This window comes from Scatophagus argus, chromosome 1 (genome assembly GCF_020382885.2).
Source record: "Scatophagus argus isolate fScaArg1 chromosome 1, fScaArg1.pri, whole genome shotgun sequence".
NCBI lineage: Eukaryota > Metazoa > Chordata > Actinopteri > Scatophagidae > Scatophagus > Scatophagus argus.
The window spans coordinates 24,203,077-24,223,266 of record NC_058493.1 but is presented as its reverse complement, the minus strand read 5'-3'; the positions used below and the strand labels follow the sequence as shown (position 1 = coordinate 24,223,266).

At 43.7% G+C, this 20,190-nt stretch overlaps 2 protein-coding genes across 15 annotated transcripts in view; one reads left to right on the top strand and one right to left on the bottom strand.

Annotated features, from left to right (window-relative positions):
• Positions 1-11,162, bottom strand: part of myo9aa (myosin IXAa) — a 92,117-nt gene extending 80,955 nt beyond the window's left edge. For 10 of the 13 annotated variants that reach the window (XM_046393647.1, XM_046393682.1, XM_046393673.1 and 7 more), the window contains exon 1: positions 10,753-11,162. The gene's annotated coding sequence lies outside the window, so the exon portion shown is untranslated. Of the gene's footprint in view, positions 1-949; positions 1,724-10,752 lie in introns of those variants that run through there. The other 3 variants (XM_046393702.1, XM_046393749.1, XM_046393656.1) reach the window with 2 other exon arrangements.
• Positions 11,163-11,549: 387 nt separating this feature from the next.
• On the top strand, positions 11,550-14,466 carry senp8 (SUMO peptidase family member, NEDD8 specific). Of its 2 annotated transcripts, none has more exons than XM_046393815.1 (2): positions 11,550-11,862; positions 13,066-14,466. In XM_046393815.1, the coding sequence occupies exon 2, from the start codon at positions 13,091-13,093 to the stop codon at positions 13,754-13,756; it is 666 nt and encodes a 221-aa protein (XP_046249771.1). In that variant the 5' UTR covers positions 11,550-11,862; positions 13,066-13,090; the 3' UTR covers positions 13,757-14,466. The 2 variants fall into 2 exon arrangements, with proteins under 2 accessions (XP_046249771.1, XP_046249781.1); XM_046393825.1 differs by lacking the exon at positions 11,550-11,862 and adding an exon at positions 11,929-12,420.
• Positions 14,467-20,190: the final 5,724 nt, after the last annotated feature.

Below are 20,190 nucleotides of genomic sequence, written 5' to 3'. Positions count from 1 at the left end.
CAGGGCCCTGAATTTTGTGCTACGCCCCTGCTTCGTCACAAGCTGCTGTGAAGAACGGCTATTTTTAACAAAAAAAGTGCAAGCGGGTGCTCCTGTGAAAGAGAAAGAGTGAACGGCGTCACTCCTCTGTTGTCGCCATGGAGAGTTCCACTTCCTGTGTCCACTCCCAGGACAATGACTGCGGCCTTTGGGTGAGACAGGAAGTGTAGCTCTGGAAAGGGGGGGTCTTCAACATAATAAAGCCATAACAATATAAACAAGCGTATGTATTTTTAAATTTCTTTTTAAGCAGCTTTTTTTTGCCAACTAAAACAGCAGTAATGTGATTTGTCAAGTCTCCGTCAGATACACAAACCACGACAAAGGAGAAAACTGGCCTTCGAGATTTCACATTCAGCCAAATCTGAGGGCAAACAATGGAGCCAAACCTGAGGCACAATTCCACTGCAGCACTGTTTACATTTACTTCCGCACATAAATGGGGAGGTGAACATAAAGCATCCAAAACCCAAATAATGAAAACAATAAAGGCTGTGGTGAAAGAGTGACCGAGCCAGGCTTACACCGCGTAGAGCAGGGAAGAAAGGGAGCTCGAGGAGAGGGTTTTCAGTAATGCAACACAACCAGTCATGTGACATTACAGACGGTCACACAGCAGGGACTGGTGTGACTCGACTCACCACTGATACCCTTCAGTACAAACCGTAAATTTAATACCTGGCCTTAAAACATCCACAAACACCAACATCCAGTAAAATCAATCATTACCTGGCTGCCAAAGGATTCACGAGGGTCCAGATGTACCATATGAGACGTCCGTGTCGGCTGATCCTGAAACACCTGCCTCAAAACCTGTTGCCTGTCTCCAACTCTCCACTGCTGGTCTCTTTCCAACACTCCTGTCTCGAGCTACTCCATCATTTCCTCTACAACAAGCTTATGAACTCACTTCTCTTTGCCTCCTTATCATGGTGGGCTGAATCTCCTGGGAAATCAGAGCGTTTCATCTGTCCATCCATATGAGTTTTCATCAAAGGGACACACATGTGCTGCCTGATGAGGTTCCAGCATTAGTCAAAGCCATAAAACTAAAGAGTGAGGTAATGCTTTAATGATTAACTGTTGTCAGGAGCCAGTGGTGTGGACGGATCTTAGAGGAAACAGCACAGGATTGTCACAAAAAGCCTCACTACATAATTACATGTATTACTTACAGAGATTGATGCGTTTTCCTATGAAGTTTGAGTAGCACTAAAGAAAAACCCTTTTTCCAAAACACTCCGCACAATATGTGTGTGGAAAAGGTTTTCTGTGAATCGCTGTGTGCCTATTTTGGTTCCACTGAGGATCTTTCCTGTGTTCATCTTCATTCAATAGTCTCTAAGTGCTTCAATTGTAGTCTACTGTAGCCAGACAAACTGGCGATCCATTTGCTGCGTGACGACTGAGCGCTGGTGTAAAATGTTGAGTCTAAAACAAGGCCCGTGCTCTTGGACTGACCTCACATTTTCATTTTATTGTTTTAGAGAGTGGAAAAATGTTTTTCCTTTCAGACTCCAGTCTAGCTCTGGAAATATCAATATGACGCTGCACGGCCTGCATTTGGCCGGTGGAATAGGAAAAGTACACCACCCCGAAATAAGAGAGGCCAACAAATGGAAGGCACATCATCAACAGCTGTTGTTTTCGAGGCATAATAACGCGTTTAGGTTTAATGGTTCTCTGCGAAATCATATCCAGAAATGTACGCGCTGACTTCTAAAATCTAACATAATGAGTTAATTTAATCTATGTGGGTGTTTTCAGTGTGAGAAGTGGGAACATTCACACAGTAGAGAGCGTCGCCGAGCTTTTGTGAATTTGAACTGTGCCTACTTTATCAAACAGCCACAGCTTAAGAAAAAAAACAAGGATCACACTTACATGCCAACTGAAACAACCGCATGACACACGTATGTAAAAGGCAAGCTTGCACAGGCTGACTCTGACATGAAAATGAAGGAAACAAAGATGAATGACTGTATTTTACAGTATAAAGTCAAAGGCAGGTAAAGTAGAGCTGATATTAGCTCACTGATATAACGGTACTGTTGCGTACATGTTAGCCGATAAACGACAAGGAACTGAACTACTAAAATGTGTCACCATTCTAGTTGTTACAAAAACTAAGGAAAACTTACCAAACCTCCTGTTCCAGTCAGATTACAGTAAAATGAAAGTGGTCAAAGTGTACTGTGGGCGTCAGCTGGCGAGGTGTTCTGAAGCAGGAGGAAGGGGAGATGAAAGAGGAGGAGGCAGGAGAAGAAGAGGAAGACAGAGAGGGACTGGGAGGTATCACTGACCCAGATTATGCACACTCCATTTCCCTCTCAGAAAGGGAATCTTTTGGGCCAAAATGGACCCATTCAGCCGCTCCTGGCCTGGGGGAAGACAGCGCCGAGGAGCAGCCAGGGCATCGGCACGTATCCTCCAGAAACATTCAGCATGTCAGAGACGACTTACTGACCAGCAGGGAGGCTGTGAGTACACACATGTAAGAAACACAAACAGGCACAGCGCGCACACACACACACACACACACACACACAATGGAACAACTAACAAGGGTTGGGAGCTTGTCTGCATACACAAACCCAGAGAACGAGACGCTGCAAGTGCCAAGAGGACTCATGTCGTCTTTCATAGCTGAGCGCAGATGAGCAGTAGTGACTGTAGCCATTCACACAGCAGCACAGAGACGCCTCCAGCCTCAAAGTGATCAACACAGATGCTATTTTGGATACCTGTGAGGCAGTCGAGCAAGCAGACAAAAGATACGAAAGCGTAAAAAGAGTTTCAGCCTTAGAGCTCGAACGCGAACTCGTCATCTTCATGGTCGATTAGCTGCAATGTATTCGATCAAATTAGCCGCCCAAAGGTTCTTTTGTGAAGCGCTGCACAGCAGCGTGGAGGGAAGACTTCTTCCTTGAGGCCATTTGACACCTATGCTGACTGAGCCATTTCAAAGACATCACTATGAATCATGGAATACATGAGTGGAAAAAGTAAAATGTTACAATCCAATATATCAGACTGAGGAAGTGTAAAACTACACTCGCGGACATGTGTGCAAGTCAGTAGGTATTACTACATGTTGGCACACTCAACGCACAGCAGATTACTTACAAAGTTAGACGTCCAGTTGCACACGCAATTCAGCAAAAAGTCTAATCCTGTCTAACACAGGAGCTCAAGTACAAAATTAAGCTGAAATATAAGCCACAGAGACAAAGAACGAGTCCTGCAGCGGCTAACCCAGTTAGCACTTAGCACACACTCACAGCAGTGAGCAGTAACGGTTAGTAGACTTCAGGTTCTTGACAGGTATTTGCTTGCATTTATATGACTGTGCCATTTAACAGAGTGGTTTATTTTCGTATTACTTAGTCTAATAAAGCTAAGAGAGTTTGTTGAACTTGGCGAATTAGCTGCTCGACCATAAACCTCTCAGCAGTCAGTGCAGTCAAACAGCGCAGGCTTTGGCATTTTGAAGGACAGAACTGGGATTTTTTTTCCTGACTATTAAAACTGTTGATGTTGCAAATCTTTAAAGTGAGAGTAAAAGCAACACAAGTTTCAAAATCTCCAACCCAACTAATTTTCAGAAACAGAAAGGCTGATAGTAATGACAGCTCGTCACGTTTAAGTCCGGGTCTGAATGTTCAGCATAATTTTAAGCACATCTGTTTGGTGTATTAGGAAAAAACATGATCTGTAATTACAGGGCTGTAGTTACAGTGGCTCTCGCCGTCTTTTCTGAGGATGGGGGATGACTGCTGTCTTTCTGCCTTCAGCAGACCGCAGGCCGTTTGAAATCTGAGCCTGGTGGTGCAGTCAGAGCTGCAGTCGACAGACACAGAAAGAGCTGCAGCGTGATGATAACGCAAGTGTGGTTGCAGGCTTCAAGGAGATGACGGAAGATGTTGGCGAGAGTCTCCGTCTGCACATAACGTTATTATGACCTCATGATTTATTGCTCGCGAAGGGATGACGTGGAGCAACATTTGGTAAACTGTGGTCAAACATGAAATAAACAAGACTTTCTCGGTTACGTGAAAATTCCATCCTCAGATGCCCTTTCACTTTGTATCATCAATATGTGGTCTTCGCGTGCTGTCAGGAGTCAGTCTGGACTTTTAATGCATCCACTTCCATCTCACACGTCTCATCTCTTCCTCCCTTCAATTCAAAACTTCCTTCGTTTCCTAGAATGCCTTCGGACGGCTCCAGACAACATGCATGGTCTTGTTTCATTCCCTCAGGATTCACGTGCCTGTGCAGACAGCAGCGACAATACCAACAGAGAGAAAAGGACCAAGACATTGTGGACAAGAAAGACCAAGCATCGAGATTTGATTGTTATGACTCAATATAAGCCAGCTGGTGAAGAGTCTCTTCTTCAGTTTCTGCAAAGGTAATATCAGAGAAAGGTAGGCTGTAAATCTGCAGCTGGATCACAGTTCTTTACTGCATCAAGTTTCTCTGAACCACTATTTGTAGGCATGAATGCTGGTGGCACTGTCATGTTTGAGGCCTACATGCATACTTTACCAGTGTAGGGCCAGACTAAGGCCAGACTTGGACCGGACCGGACCAGGGACAGGCTAGGTCCACATCAGGTCCAAGCTACGGCTGAGTTCCTTGGCCTGTGTGGGGCTCTCAAAGAAAAGCAGTAAACGTTCATGTTTCAGAAGCAAGATGCCACAATTAACTGCCTGATAACTGGACTCAATTGTCTCATCGCTCTGAAGAACCTCTTCATTTTAATCAACTGACAGCACACACACTAACATTTTAAGTACTTATTATTCCACCACAAGACGCCATGCATTCACCAAGAATTAGCACCAAGAACAAAACCACTTAGTCCGCTCTCTCAGAACAATACTCCATTCTCTCAGCTGAGAAGGTCAGAACAGTCCAGCCCTCCATCTGAACTCTTAAGCTCACACTGGCCTGGACTCTCCATTCTCAAAACCAGGACTTGGGAAAAACTCATTACTGTTGGCATTTGGAGTCTGCTCTCATAGCTCACCTGCTCTGTAGTGCAGCTCAGCCAGCATGACATGTAGAGCAAAAATATTCGCTAAACTGCAACAGCTTCACTGTTAAGTGGGCTCTCTCAGGATGACTGGAGGACTGGGACTTTTTGGAGACAACAGAGACCCTCTAAACGTCTCCAGGGTGTCTGACCGTAATCGTTCAACCAGACTACTAACTCACTGCAGTGAATGCTGGCTCTGAAATGCATCAGTGGGTAATTAGGATTAATTCAGGTGGGCGCCAAAGTGAAAGGACAGGGACATAAACTGAACACTGTCTCACAGCAAGACTCAACAAGAGTTCATCCTGTCACAATGTTTTAATGAGCAAACAACGACTACTCAAAGTATCTATATGGCTCCGTTTGTTGAGACTGAGAGAGAATTATTCTATGTTTTTAATTTAAAATATTTTTGTACTTTTAAAGCACATTTTATCTTAATAGTAGGTCATGAGAAAATTGGGAAAAAAGGTCCTTAAATGCTATGTCGATCAGTTCTTCGACACAATACGAGGACTTGCACCTGGATTCGGATCCAGATCATCGCATCACTTGTTCCTTGGTGAACTTTTCAACAAATTTCAAACAAAAATATCCATTAAGAACATTTTAAAATATTCTATAACCAAGAGACAAAAAAAAGTGATCTTAAACCTCAACACCAAAGTGTCAGTCATTTCACAGCATCAACATGACATAAAACTATCAGCAACTGGCAGAGCTGTCCCATCCATCATGTATTTGACTGAATTAAGCTCTAAAACAAACACAACAGCAACTGACCAATGAGAGACATGAGCACACTGTGTCAGGCAGGGAGCAGCTCCAACAGCACGCTAATTTTCCATGATTTTCTTGTTTTTTTTAGTAACCAGCACAATCTCAACATCACCTGCACATTTGCCACACAGATAACTCCAGTGTGGATCAGACAGGAGAAGCATTCCAGCTATTAGTGAGCAACTCTCAGGCTGCATGTGAAATCCGCCTTATCGCGGCCTGTTTGTTGTCAGTTAGCCACAACTATCGCCGCTCTTCCTCCCCTCTTGCCTCATTCTGACGGAGCACAGACTACTGCAAACTGACAGAATTCCTCACCGATAAGAGCGGCAGCGAACTGTCAGCTTTCCTTCTTCCTAAATGTGGAGCAATGCCACGTTCTCGCTTTAGAGGGCTTAAGAGTTCGAAATATCCTGCACTCCTAATGTTGGTGAGGAGTCTTTTTGCAGGAATGTCCCTTACTCTAGTTGTGGACCTCCCCTCTTTCGGTGGCAACTAACTTGACTTCAAGGAAGGAAAAGTTCCAAATAAAGTTACTTGAAGGAGCTTTACATCAGATTTATTTCCTGGCCTTTCAAATAAAAATTCTGTTCTCTTAAAATTTCTCTGAATCCACCATTAAACAGTTGCGGTCATACTATATTCAACAACCCGTTCAGTCTGATCGAAGCCACTTTCCCCTGCGACGACTTTCTCCATACCGAATTTAATTTTGATAAGTTTGTATTTTTTGTCACCCAGAAACTGCACAGCACGTTTTCTTCTTCTGCACATACCAAACATTTTGGGATGACTTGACACGAAACATGAGTGTTTGGATCAGCGACGTTTTTGTTGATAAGGATGCTGAACTTTTGATTTACTGTCAGTTAGCTGAGGAAATGTTTCATTTATAAGATCTGATTACTCAGAACAACTGAACTTGTCACCAACAAGATCTCCAATAACTTTTCTTCACTGGTTTATTTTAATTGAATTTGTATGCTTTATGAGTAGACTATTTCAACATTGTCTCAATTTACTTTGAAAAAACATTCCACTTCCTGTCTTCTTCACATGATTTACTGAAGGTTTTACAGTTACATACAGGACTGAATGGGGTGCACTGACATCCCATTTTAATATTTTAAATATTTCCTGATTCTGTGACAGCACGAGGATGTGCTGAAGGCTTTAACAGGATCGTCGCACTTCATGGCAGCGTTGCTCTGCAAACGGACAGCATTGTGTACCATTACACAACGGCACATACCTGAGGATTAACCATCGGCCCTGGCCTGTCTGTACCATAAGGCTGCAGGGGGCCAGCGGCTATTGTCACAGCTGTGTCACACACACACACACAAATTCCAGTTTCAAGTGCTCCACTGCCCAAACCCTGCAGTAATGTGGCCTCTGGCATCTGGAGGCTTTTAACCTGTACATGTACGCATCATGCTTACCTTGAACTGAAGCGTAATTTTAAAAAACAAGACATTTTTGTTGAGAGCGTTTACGCCGTCGTGTTGCCACATTAAGTTAAAAATCTGAAACATTCCTTCCCCACTCATTAGCAGCTTCCACATGACCATCCGAGCCAATAACCATCCGCTTCGTGAGACGGAGACACAAATTAGGATCCACGTGAGCATCCACACCCACAGATAACTTCATTTAATTAATGCAGTCCTTCCAATCACGGACATAATTATTCAGAGCCGACGCACAAAAACTATAAAGGAGGAAAAGAGGAACTCGAGGGTTTTGACACTCTGCAAGCTGCTTTCTTTGCATGAAATTCAATTTCTCTGTGATTTTTCAAGCTTTGACTAAATAACCACGGGGGGATTCTCAACAACAACAACAAAAAAAGACTTGCTTCTCTGTCCAAATCAAAACCTCGGAGGACAGAATTTAATTTAGTGGGATACAAACTGAGCTTCCAGTCAGATCAGTATTGTTTGTTGACTCCTCCGCTTCCCATTTTTAAGGGATTAATTAAAATGGACAAGTAAAGCTCATTTCACACAAGCAAAATTGCTAAAAACAACACAATGGACTTTCTTCTCTCCGTCTCACTCCAGCTACTGTTAGCACCAGTGAGTTAATGAGGGGAAATGCAAAACGCGGGGAAGCTGAGCCTTTGAGGCCAAAGCCTTGCTCATATAATGGCCCACTAAAGAAAGGGGAGCTTTGTTCATTGCAACACAAGCAGGTTCCTCTTTAATGACTTCATGTGCATGCCAATCACTTGCGCCATACAATCCCATCATGCGGCCCACAACACTTTTCAGGACATACCGATCATGTGAGCCTGCCGCACGTGACTCAAGCTGCCATCCAGTTCAGCAGGTAACATTGCGGGCACCGAAGGAAGGGTCTTTCTCGTTTGTTTAGATTGCGTAAGAGACCGGAGGAACAATCCTTACAGGAGCGGCTGTGGATGAGCAAAGAGCTGGACTCAGCACAGAGGGCTGCCGCCTCAATTATTAAGTGAACAAAAACAGCACGTTTGAAGTGCGTGTTTATGTTTTAAAATGACAATAAGACGACCCCTGGGGTGCGAGTCCTGGTAGTCTTCTCCCCAGGGCTGCAATTCAACAGAAGCTTCAACTATGAAAATGGTGGCAGAATGCTGATCTTAGGCTGAACATCACAGCTACAGTCCCTTGGTACTGAGGTTGCTTTGCTTTTACTTCCTTTTGTTTTACTGTTCAAATCTGCTATTCACATGATCTCTAGAGTATTACTTTCTTTTTACCTCATCCTTGCAACATGTTTCCTGATAAAAAAAAAACCCAAAACTCATCAGGTTGTATATAAAGACAGAGTTATTTTAAAAGCTGATGCAGATTTTATGGCTTCTCTTTCTGCCGTCATGATGCCTCAGCTGTTGTGCACCTAAAATGTTCTGCAGGCACACTCAGACAAGGGGGACGTCTCCTCTGAAGCCGAGGACCGCGTTCAGTGAACCTGTTCACGTTTTTGGAGTCTACTTCTCAAGTTTCTTTGGTACACAGTTTTCCGAGATGCACGAGGACACACACAGACACACACACGTGAAACAATCTGTCACAACATATGAAAGGTAATCTCGCTCAAATCTCAGTTTCGGTTTGACACACTCATTTCCTTTTGTGTGTACTCACGTCGGACAAAAAGAACAAATGGGTCAAATGTGAGGCCACAGGTCTAACTGGCTGACAGGACAGAAAGATGACAAAACCTGAAGTCATTCATTGTTTCCCTGAGAGAACGCTGACTGAATCCAGATTAGGCAGACTGTGAAAATGAACTGCTAAAACTTTGCGTGCGTGCATGAGCTTTTACAAAGCGTGCAAAGCAAAATCAGAAATCCAGATTGTCTTATTCCAACACTGCGACGTCCTCACACATCCGCAAAACCTCCATACAGCAATACAAATCAGCTTCGGCAAAGATCACAAGCTGAGCCTTCGACCTTTCAAACCGCAGCTTCAGTATTTCAGGTGGTGTCGGCGCTATCGCCGAACACAGACACAGCTCGGATGTGATACAAAGTGAGGCCCGTCTTTTAGAAATAGCAGACGCTGGAGGCCTGCGGGGTGTCAGATGTCGACGGGGACACAGTTGCTGGAGTCTCAGCCTGGGCCGCCTCTCATGCTACAGCAGCTGCGTCTTCTCAGACCTCACATTCCTGCAGGACAGGCCCACTTTACTCTCATCACCTGTGCTGGTCTGAGCGCAGGACGACGGGAACCTCACAGCTACTTGTTTCTTTTTCTTTTTTCCTTTTAGCAGTAACGAAGGGATGCAGGAAGACCAATCTCAAGGGACAATTACAAACGTTTCTACCAAGCGAAAAGATGAAAACCTGAGCACAGAAAGACAGTGAAGACGTTTAGCCCTGATAATCACAGACATCCTGTTCTAAATCTAACAGGGGTGTGTTATCATCACCACACAAATACTGTGATGAGACAGTATGAGTCCATCTGGGGACGTTTGTTACATGCTGTTCCTGATCTCTGTGTCCCCTCATTTTCCTGTCATCACTCGACTGACAGCTCTGCAACAATGAAAGCAGAAAATAATCAGCAAGAACATCACTGCGACTAAAAAAAAATCACCACAGGAAGTGACAAAACATCTTAAGGCACATTAAAGTTGTCTTCTGCAGAATATCTGGTGTTGCAAGTTTGCAGCCGAGATGTGCGTGAAGTGCACGCGTGCGTGAACGCCTCTCCGTCCACTCCACCCATGATTCAGCAGCTTCTTCGCCCCATCAGACCTCCCTGCACGATCACAGCAGCTTTTGCTCTCTTTATTGCCTTCGCTGCATTATAAGCTGTTTTGTCTGACCTCCACTAAATAATACATGTGTAAACATTTACCCCACCCCACTGCAGCCAGACACACAAGGCTCTCAGCCTCCTCCTGCTCCTTAACGGACACGAATGCTAGATTTATGTGGGCTGGCAAATTATTTATTGTGCGGCTATGAGTGTCAAATGTGCTGTTCTGCAGCGGGGTTTGTTGTTTGTTTGTTTTTCTTTTAAATCAAGTTTGCTTTGATTAGTAAAGTAAACACAAAACAGGATAAATTGTATTGCGGTGGCGCTTGATGTAGAGAAAGCAGTTTGTGGCTGCGAGAACTCAAACTTTTTAATACCCGTAAATACACTTCACTCACACACACACACACACACACACCTTTGACTGTGTGATTACTCATTCAACAAAAGCACCGACTGAGTCCCATACACACCTTCAAAGCACGGCAACTGAAGATCTTACATCTTACAAATGAGTGGAGCTCAGATGAATACGTTTCTTGACTCACTGGCTGCTTCCAGCCCAAAGCCCCTCTTCCCCCGTTTGGGGCAGCCCACCACACCGCAGGGTCTCACTACCAAACATCACACACTTACCTCCAGACGTGGACGCTGAAGTGAACTTTAAGTGGGGCTTGAGTTTTTCGTCTCGTCTCGGGACGGTGTGCAGAGCCGCACACGCACACACACACACTTGTAGCCAGACAAAATGCCTAAATCTCTATTTAATTCCCTGCATTCCCACTGATTTAATTGGTTTCCTTCTCTCTCCCGCCGCTCGCCTCCGAACAACTCCTCGAAATTCAAGTCCGCGCCGAGCACTTGCGCATGTTTAATTGTTTGTTTATTTTTCTTTATCCGTGCGTGTTCGCTGTTTGAATGTAATTAAAAAGCAGTCCGTCGCAGCTCCGTGACGGTCCTTGAAAACTCTGCTTTGCCTTGCTAATCAGTGCCGCCGCTCTGCCGGACGCGCGGCACTGCGCGTTCACGCTGCTCATGGGCGGGGAGAAAATACACAGAGGGAGGGCTGAGCCAAACCCCCGGGGCCGGAGCTGCACTGTGAGTGGGTTTTGGCTTAGTGGCCGCACGGGGTATTGCACTTTCCCTGTACACGATGACTGAAAAGGACCCAGAGTAGGTCTATCTATGGACGCGCGGCAAATATATAACGCCTACTACTAAATGACAGACCCTCGAAACCGTTAGCTTCAGACAGCAAAACTTGTAACGTTATAAAAGCTAGGGAAAGAGCCCAGGGGCGTGTCGTGTATGGAAGAGGGCGTGTCTGGAGGTACAGTGGGCGTGTCGTGTGGTTAAATTTAGTCTGCGAGGCTGCAGGTAGACAAAGGGGCGGTTGTCAACGATGAATGCTATTTTCAGAACTCTCAACCGCCCCGGCTGGAGAAAGACTCTGGTGCGCATGCTCCGTGGATCCCAAAACACAGAAGCGCGAGGAAGTGTGCGCTGCCTGTATTACTTTGACCGTGCGTGGACTCTTTTTTGGCGTAATGAGCGGTTTTTATACATGTGTCAGTTTTTGTCGCGGTATCCACTTCACCTGTGGTGCATAAATGGACGGAGCGACATAAGAGGAAATGAACAGTAAATAACACGGCGACGATGTACACACCTCACGCCACAGCATTTCCACTGTACTGCGCAGGTGCCCTGTCGAAAAATGTTTGAGGTCTTCCTGCAGCGGTTTACGTAAGTGTTTGCAATGAGGGACAAGACTGCAGTCTTCGTGGTACTTTTTATTTGAGTCTGTGTCTTTGACAGGTGCGAATATTAAATGGACTGCACGCGTTTTAATTCGGCAGCACACAGTTCACGTTTCACAGGCGTTTGGCTTCGTGTGGGTGTGAAAGTGGCCGTCAGCTAGCTCATGCTAAAGCTAAAGACCATTTCGGCAGTCAACTGCCTGCTGGCAAAGACGGTGGACTAAACGCATTGCAGTAATGTGACACCCCGCTACCAGCAGCCTGTAGTTAGTATTGGTCATGGTCGATCAAACGCAGTTGGGTATATTTGGAAAATAACTATCTTTTAATAGCACAAGCCGGTTCCGAGTAACGAGCCTCACCGACGTACCGAGTCAAGATGGGATCAAATCTGCGTCCTTCTGTGCTTCTTACAGTAACTTTTAACGGTTTCTGTAAGGGTTCAGACTTGCCTGACTTGTAGCTTTAAAACATATTCGTGCAGTGTGGCTGTTGAGAGGACCGTCCAGTGAAGATACTTGGGGTTTCCATCGTTTGTGTTCAGGTTTGGTGACATGCCGCAGTCAAAGTATCATATTGTAACTGCATCTAATTGCATAAAAGTTTGTTCCGCTTAAAAACAAATGGAAACATGATAAATATGCCATATTATTGGGTGAGTCGTTTTTCCAATGTCCCAATTTATCCAATAGCTTAAGTGTAAAATGCCCTTTGCATTGTCCAAGGATCCCAAATGACACCTTCAAATTGTTTTTCTTTTCTGTGACATGCAGTCCCGTTTGATCACTTTTCTGTTGCTCTGCTGTTCATTACAGCACTGTGACGGAGCTGCAGATCATTTATTTTATTTTTTAGCGATTTATCTGTCAGTTACTTTCATGATTAAGTGACCGGTCTATGGAAGGGAGAAGGACAGTAGTGATAAATTTACATCACGAGCAGTTTTCTTAAGCCCAAGTCAACATGTAAAAGTTGCTTGTTTTGTATCACCAGCACTCCAACACCCAAAGAGATAAGTTTGCAATCACACAAGACAAAGAAAATAGCCAGTTCTCACTGTTGAGAAGGTGGAATGAAGAACTGTTTGTTATTTCTCTTTTGATAAATGTGTCACAACAGTTGTTGATGATTTATTAATTGATAAATCAGTTAAGCACTCAGCACTGAAATCTTCCTGTGTATTTTTCAGAGCAACTCTGTGACTGTGTTGGAGGATGGACCCTGTAGTGCTGAGCTACCACGACAGCCTGCTACGCCGCTCTGATGTGTCCTTACTGGAGGGACCTTACTGGCTAAATGACCAAGTAATTGGTTTTGCCTTCGAGTACTTTGCTGCTGAGCGCTTCAGAGTCCTGGGGGACACCGTCCTCTTCATCAGCCCGGAGGTCACGCAGTTCATCAAGTGTGCCTCTTGTCCCGATGAGTTAGCTCTGTTTCTGGAGCCTCTGGATCTTGCCTCTCGTCACTGGGTCTTCCTGGCTGTTAACGACAACTCCAACCAAAGTGCTGGGGGATCCCACTGGAGCCTTTTGGTCTACCATCACAACTCCAACCACTTTGCCCACTATGACTCTCAAAATGGCAGCAACTCGCTGCACGCACGGCGCGTCGCCAGCAAGCTAGAGCCGTTCTTGGGCACAGGGAGGATACCGCTGTTTGTGGAGGAGCCGTGTCCATCTCAGCAGAACAGCTATGACTGCGGCATGTACGTTATCTGTATTGCTGAGGCCTTGTGTGAGAAGGCCAGGGTGGAGGGCTCGCCACGCCTTCCTGTGCAGATCATCACCCCTGCCTACATCACGCAGAAGAGGGCTGAATGGCACAGACTGATCCAGAGTCTCGCTCAGAGTGACCTCTGCTGCTCTCTGTCTTTTCCTTAGTGATTAGCGATGATTGATTGACCCTCACTATATGCAGAACAGCTGTCAGCCTCTACATATCCACTGCTGGAGCATCTGAATGCACTCCCTGAATACAGTAATATAACTATATCTGAAGTATATTTCTATCACAGTCTGTCATACTGCATAATAAAAGCAAGTTTCAAAAGACAAAGCAATGCTCTGAATCTTTAACGATTCACTGAAATTTTGGTGTCATGTTTATTCCTTGTATATGCACAGCAAAATACAACATGTAAACAAGAGCACCAGCATGCCTGTCAGGTGAATTTACTCCCTTGTACATATTTAGTAAGGATGGAGAACATGTCATGTAGAAGAGGAGGCACAGGCTTTTCTTTTCTCTGTTGTATTAGTTTGGAGCGAATGTAGAAATGTTTACACAGATTATTGCTCAGGGTCATTTTAAATGAACGAGATTGACAATAAGAATGTGCATCTTTCATTTTGGCTCCTGCTTCATGTCGCATCTCTTCCGGTCACATCCTGTTTCTCAGTTTGACACTGATGTCTGCAACTCTAAACTTTTAGTTCTGTAACATTTTAATGCACCGTGTGCCATGTGTGTTTATGGGACAAAAGGCAATGCTGAGTGGTGGAATGTGTGTTATGTTCTCACGAAAGGCGAGTATTAAACTCATTTATCTAATAAATTCTACTTTGGTCACATTTTTGTGATAAACGCTAAATTCGCATTGTGTTTTTTTTCAGGTTTTTACTGCCCCTTTTTTTTTTTTTTTTTAAAAATCAAGTTCTTATTCATGTGTTGACATTTTTACTACATTTTCCATCTGCAACATTAATCGTATGTTATTTCGAAAACGCATTTACCTCACTGAACAAATCGATCGTCAGCTTTGTGTTTGCAGATTTACAGAAGCATAAATATTGGATGACTGATTTTACTCAAACATCTGTGTTAGCGTGTAGCTTGACAAAAGGTAAATTACATGTTGTGAACCAACGCAAGATAAAATCTGGGTCAAGATAATCTTGACAGTTTTCAATTCTACAAATAATTCAGACAGAATGCCAAATTCACTGAAGTTTCATCTTCATTGTGCTGCAATTGCTATTAATCTATATTCAGACCCCCAAAACGCAGGCTTGGTTTTAAAAATAAACAGCATTTAAATATTTTATTTCCACAAGAGTCCCAAAGTAGAATGTGGATAACAGTACGAGCCGTCATCCAGCATTGTACTTTAAATTAAGAAAGCTCACAGGAAGGTCAAACAACTCAGCCAGTTTCAGCTTAATTCAGAGTCAGACTGTGGCCTTGGATATATTTATTATAAGCAAGCATTACTGTACCAGTTGGAACCGGATTTAGGGGTTCAACATGAACAGACATTCAGCAAAGTACTGCTGAGCGCATTTAGACTTGAACTGGGATGAACGAAGATGCATCTAAGAGACATCATGTGGTTTCAGGAAGAGGGAATGTGAATAAAACATAATCAGTCGTGTCTTATAAGTGCCTGCCTAGAAAACATGATGTAAAATGGTTCCCAAGTTCCCTTAATTCTGTGCTCGCCAAGCTTACGTTATGAAAAATAATAAATAATTAGGGATTCTACGCATTTAAGAGGTCATTTTTACCTTGCAACAACAATAAAGAGTAAAAACCTTATTGTAAGCTTTTTAAATAAAGTTTCCTTAAAACATCTATTGGGCTTAATTGAACCTTACAGTGAGCCAACTTTGCAGGCCCTTTGGGCAGCTCTGCTTTGTTGGCTTTCTGACAGCAAACTGAAGGGTAATTTTAATAAGTGGTGTCTTAAATATCTGCTAATGTAAAATTGGACTCAAAGTTAATTGACCATATAGAATATAATTAGGAAAACTCGTCAGTAACTGTGTTGATGAGAAAGAGGCACAACCTCCTGATGTGGCTGACTGGCCTGCACTGCTCTTAAAATCACGCTGCTTGTACTGTTTCCACCCTCTGCCATCTCACAGGCATTTTTCACCCGGAGTAACCAGTCAGACGAGCCAACAGGGTTTACTGTTGTCCTAATAAAATGCCACAAAGCTGGGGCATTCAGCATACCGGCAGCACACCGCATTACAGGGACAAAGGGCTAAGGGAAAGGCACGTTAATTTAGACAGATTTGCTTCTAAATGGCTGATTGCCAAGCTTAGTCCGTGAGTGTTTACAAGGAAACCAAGCATGACTTTCTGTCTGTTGTCATCTCAAGTCTCTTTTCTCTGAACCTACAACAGAGCGCTGAGGTTTTGTGTCAGAATTTGAAGGAGTATCACCCAAGGGCACTTTGCTATGTGCTGGATAACCTAAACTAAGATGGATAAACTTAAACCCCACAAAATCCCATAGGCCTGCCCTGCTATTTGCTCTTCTGGCAAATGATACACAGCTCTGTGTGACAAAGCTTCTTAATGGTGGTGCTTTAGTTCTGCTGTAAAACAACAATGGGCTTTCAGAAAGGAGGCCATACTTCACCTTATGGACCCAAATTTCAGCCTCCATGTTTCTCACTAGGTGCACAACCGGACGAATAGTCAGACCAACTAGTAGTTAAACTATAAAATGGATTACACGCTATATATACACAATATAATATGTCAAATTAGTTAGTTTCCCTCAAACCACAACATAAATTAAGGAACATTGAATCTACATAGGAAATTAACACAGTAATTAATATAGTAAACATACAGTCCAAAGTAAAAAGATGTATATAATAGTAAAAATATAACAGTTTGCCCAATAGTAAATTAACAGTAAGTGTTAGCTAAATGTTGTATCAGCATTAAACAGCTGTGTGTTTTGCTCATAGGTGACAGTAATCTGGTCAAAGAAAAATAAATATATGAACATAATGATATAAATTAAGAAATCCGCCATCACAATGCAGCTATAATGAAAAAGTGACTGCATGTAAGATTCCAACAAGGGTGACTGCGGAGTAGATTGGACAAAGTAACAGACGTAACAATCACAGATGTCAGTTAAACTTGCCTGATATTAACTGTCAACTCGTCACAATCCGTTTTCCATCCTTTTCAGCCTGCAGACCTTCAGACGTTCACCTGCTTCCTCACATCCGCTCGTCCATCCTCAACATCCAGTACTCCCTCGTACCTCGCTGAACCTTTACACTCATGTTGCTGCTGTGGCAGCTTTGAGAGGAAAATGTGATGTAATACACAACACCTGTTTGCCTGTGAGGAAATGACAGACACTCCAAAATACTCAAAAATGTTTGCAGGTTTCGAGCTCTTCCTGCAGTACAAACACAATAGCTTGAAGTATGTATTTGGCTTTAATTTCTGACCGGACATATACCTCCAGTTATAGACGTAAACAAATGCAGAGCTCCATCAGTGAACTCACTCACCGCTGTGCTTCATCACTGCTGTGTGTAATTGATTTCAGGAGCAGGAGCCAAGGTTTCCCCTCCAGGATGTCCAGGTGGTTCATATTTACTCATCAGGCCTCGAGTAGGCTCATATGCATACACAGATGCACACACATACACCTAAACACACACCACGCAGCTCCGTGTGAGCTCAGAACTGTCACTGACCACTCAAAGCAAAATCTGTTTTGGGAGTCGGTTGGTGTTTTTGTACATCATGTCCTGTCACAACACATCTGCAGCCAATTACAACTACTTGGAGCCATTTTAGCCACACTCACAGCAGCATGCGTGAGAATCAGTTTGATTAAAACAAGCAACATCCTACCGAGAGTCGTAAAAAGATGCAATTACATCCTGGATAGCACTGTTTCCAGGTGTGCATTGCACCGTGACACGTTTTTCTTGTTCTGGAGGCGTAAGTAGGTCAGGTCCATATCACAACATCGCAAAAGAAATGAGAAGAGGAGGCAGGAATTAGATGCTTCACCACATGTGGAGCGTGACTCCCCCGAGATAAAGCTTTTCATTTTCTGCAGAAATCAGTTTAAAAATCTTAAAACCAACAAAGAAGGTAATAAGAAACAACATGTCATTATCTTAAAGAAAAGTCATGTTATTTGTCGAATGGTCGTTTGTCTCTATGTGACAGGCCTGTGATGATCTGGCAGCCTGTCCAGGGTGTCTCCTGCTGTTCGCCCCATGTCAACCCACTGGGACCCTGCAAAGTCTGCAGTCACAGATAATACAGATATCGACATCCAGGGAGCCAGAGCTCCTCAAAAGCAGTGATGTAGTAACACACATAATCTCCTCAGGCTCATTTTGACATTAGCATCAAGAAATGGTTGAATCAGCAGCGAGTATTAAAATCATGACAGATACTTGAAAGCTATTTACTGTTGTGTGTGTGTGTGTGTGTGTGTGTGTGTGCATCTCTAAATCACAGTATGTCCATATTACACAAACAAGATGTGACTTGTTAATTAGTGATGTTTTCAAAGTGTCGCTGGGTGGATTTGGTTACCTTTGCAGCCAGGCTTGCCTTTTCACTGTTTCTGGTACTTGAGCTATGCTAAGCTAACCTTGCATTTACTGTTCAGACATGAGAGTGACGCCAATCTTGACATCTAAGTCTTGGCAAGAAAGAGAACGAACACATGTCCCCCAAAATGTCAGAGTATTATTTTACGTCTTTGACCTATTTTAACACAGTCTTACAACGAGCCTTTCTGCCTTTAATGACTCGAACGGAAAAACATGTAAATATGAAAAGTAATTTTTCTGCGCCTCACCACACATGTGTGTTCGATAAACATACAGTGCAGCCTGTGTCACTTGGTGGACACTTGTAACCAAAGCCACTGATTCTGTTGAAAGTGTGTGCTCGCTGAGTTATGAGGGACCGCAGATCCTTCAGCGGTGGACTCGCTGGGTTGAATTAGCTATAGCTGGAAGGAAAAAGTAAAGAACTCCAAAGAGCTGATGAAGTGCAGATGCTAACACAGAGAAAAGAGGCACATGAAAAAAAAAGGGGGGAAAATGTGGGTGAAGAGGAAAATGAAAAGATACAGTAAATTTAATTCCACGCTAATATTCATGCAAGATGACAGTTAATCCAACTGTGCAGGACCTGCAAGGTTGTTTTTCCACCACATCGGGGCATGCAGCTCAGCCTACGAAACAACGAGCAGTTCCATGAAACAGACCTTAACTTAATCAACTAAAGGGATTTTGTCTTTATGGATAAAGTCTTCCCCACAGTACATGCCAACAGTTTATATAACTCGCATTTGTATGACTCAGCCAAGTCCGGGGGTTATTTTGTGCTGAAATGTTGTAATATATTGTCTCAGTGTCCCGTCACTGGTTTCTCATTACTCTCAGATCGACTCTCTGCAGCTCTCCAGAGGATGGGTGTGAACTTGTTCCTCTCAGTCACTGGTGGGTACACGGACATATAAATATAGTGAAGCTATCCGACTTGTTTGCGAACACTGGGGTGTGTCTGTGGTCACAGCGCGCCTCTGTTAATCAAAGCACACTTTAACATGCAGCTTCATTACATTCTGCTCCTTTGAGGTCAGCTGGCGGTGGATAAATGAAACCCTTCGCCAGTGAAACTTTGCAGCATTTAACTGATTATATTTTTGTACAATCAAATTGTAGCCTATAGTGACATCACGTCTTCTTCCTGGCCGGTTTTCCATGGAAATATGAGTCCTCTTAACTGATAGACATACGTGGAACAGCTAATAGACACATGTTAAATCACTTACCAGGTCAGCTTCCACACTTTCACGTAATGCTGAATTCATGTTATGGAAAAGCAGAGAAAAGCTGTTCTCCAAAGCGTCTAGTTGGGTCTTGCCGGTTGAGTCTAAAGCATCCATCTCACTTTTTAAATTAGCCTTTTATGAATTCATCTTTTTATCGCAATTTCACAAATGTGCCTTCACATAAAAAAAAAAAAAAAAAAACGTAAAAAGAAAAGCTATCATTTTATTCCCTCAGTGTGGGATATTTCCACAGGATGTATGTCATTTGTAATCATATTCTCTCTGGACATTTGGTTCTAAAATCCACTTGGACTGGAGGAAACGTGTGCGTGGTGGATAGCAGTGAAACACGACGCCTCTCACTTCACAAACTGATTGACTGTAACGCACTTGGACTGTGCTCTCGTGCAGATGTGGACACATTTTAACGTGCCGCTGACGTAATGCGTCCTTGGGAATCCTCCAGTAACGCCGTCTTGTGTGGGATGATTTTACTGTGTGTCACGCAGACCATTACCATGACATCACAGTCGGCGTCCTCCTTCGCACCACGGAGGTCAAAGGTCACCCGCAGAGCATTCCAGGACAGACAATACGGCTCCCTGGAGGAATGGATGAAGCTGCAGCTTGTCTGGCCATCTGCTTCGACCTGCCCCCGTTTCTCCAACCGCTCACAGTGCTACAGTAGTTGTTCCCCACCCTTTTGAGCTTCTTAATGTTTCCAGAAGGCTATCTGTTCGACTGAGGCGG

Bases quoted from the DNA above. Each gene is read 5' to 3' on its own strand.
- senp8 (XM_046393815.1), top strand. From the start codon at position 13,091: ATGGACCCTGTAGTGCTGAGCTACCACGACAGCCTGCTACGCCGCTCT.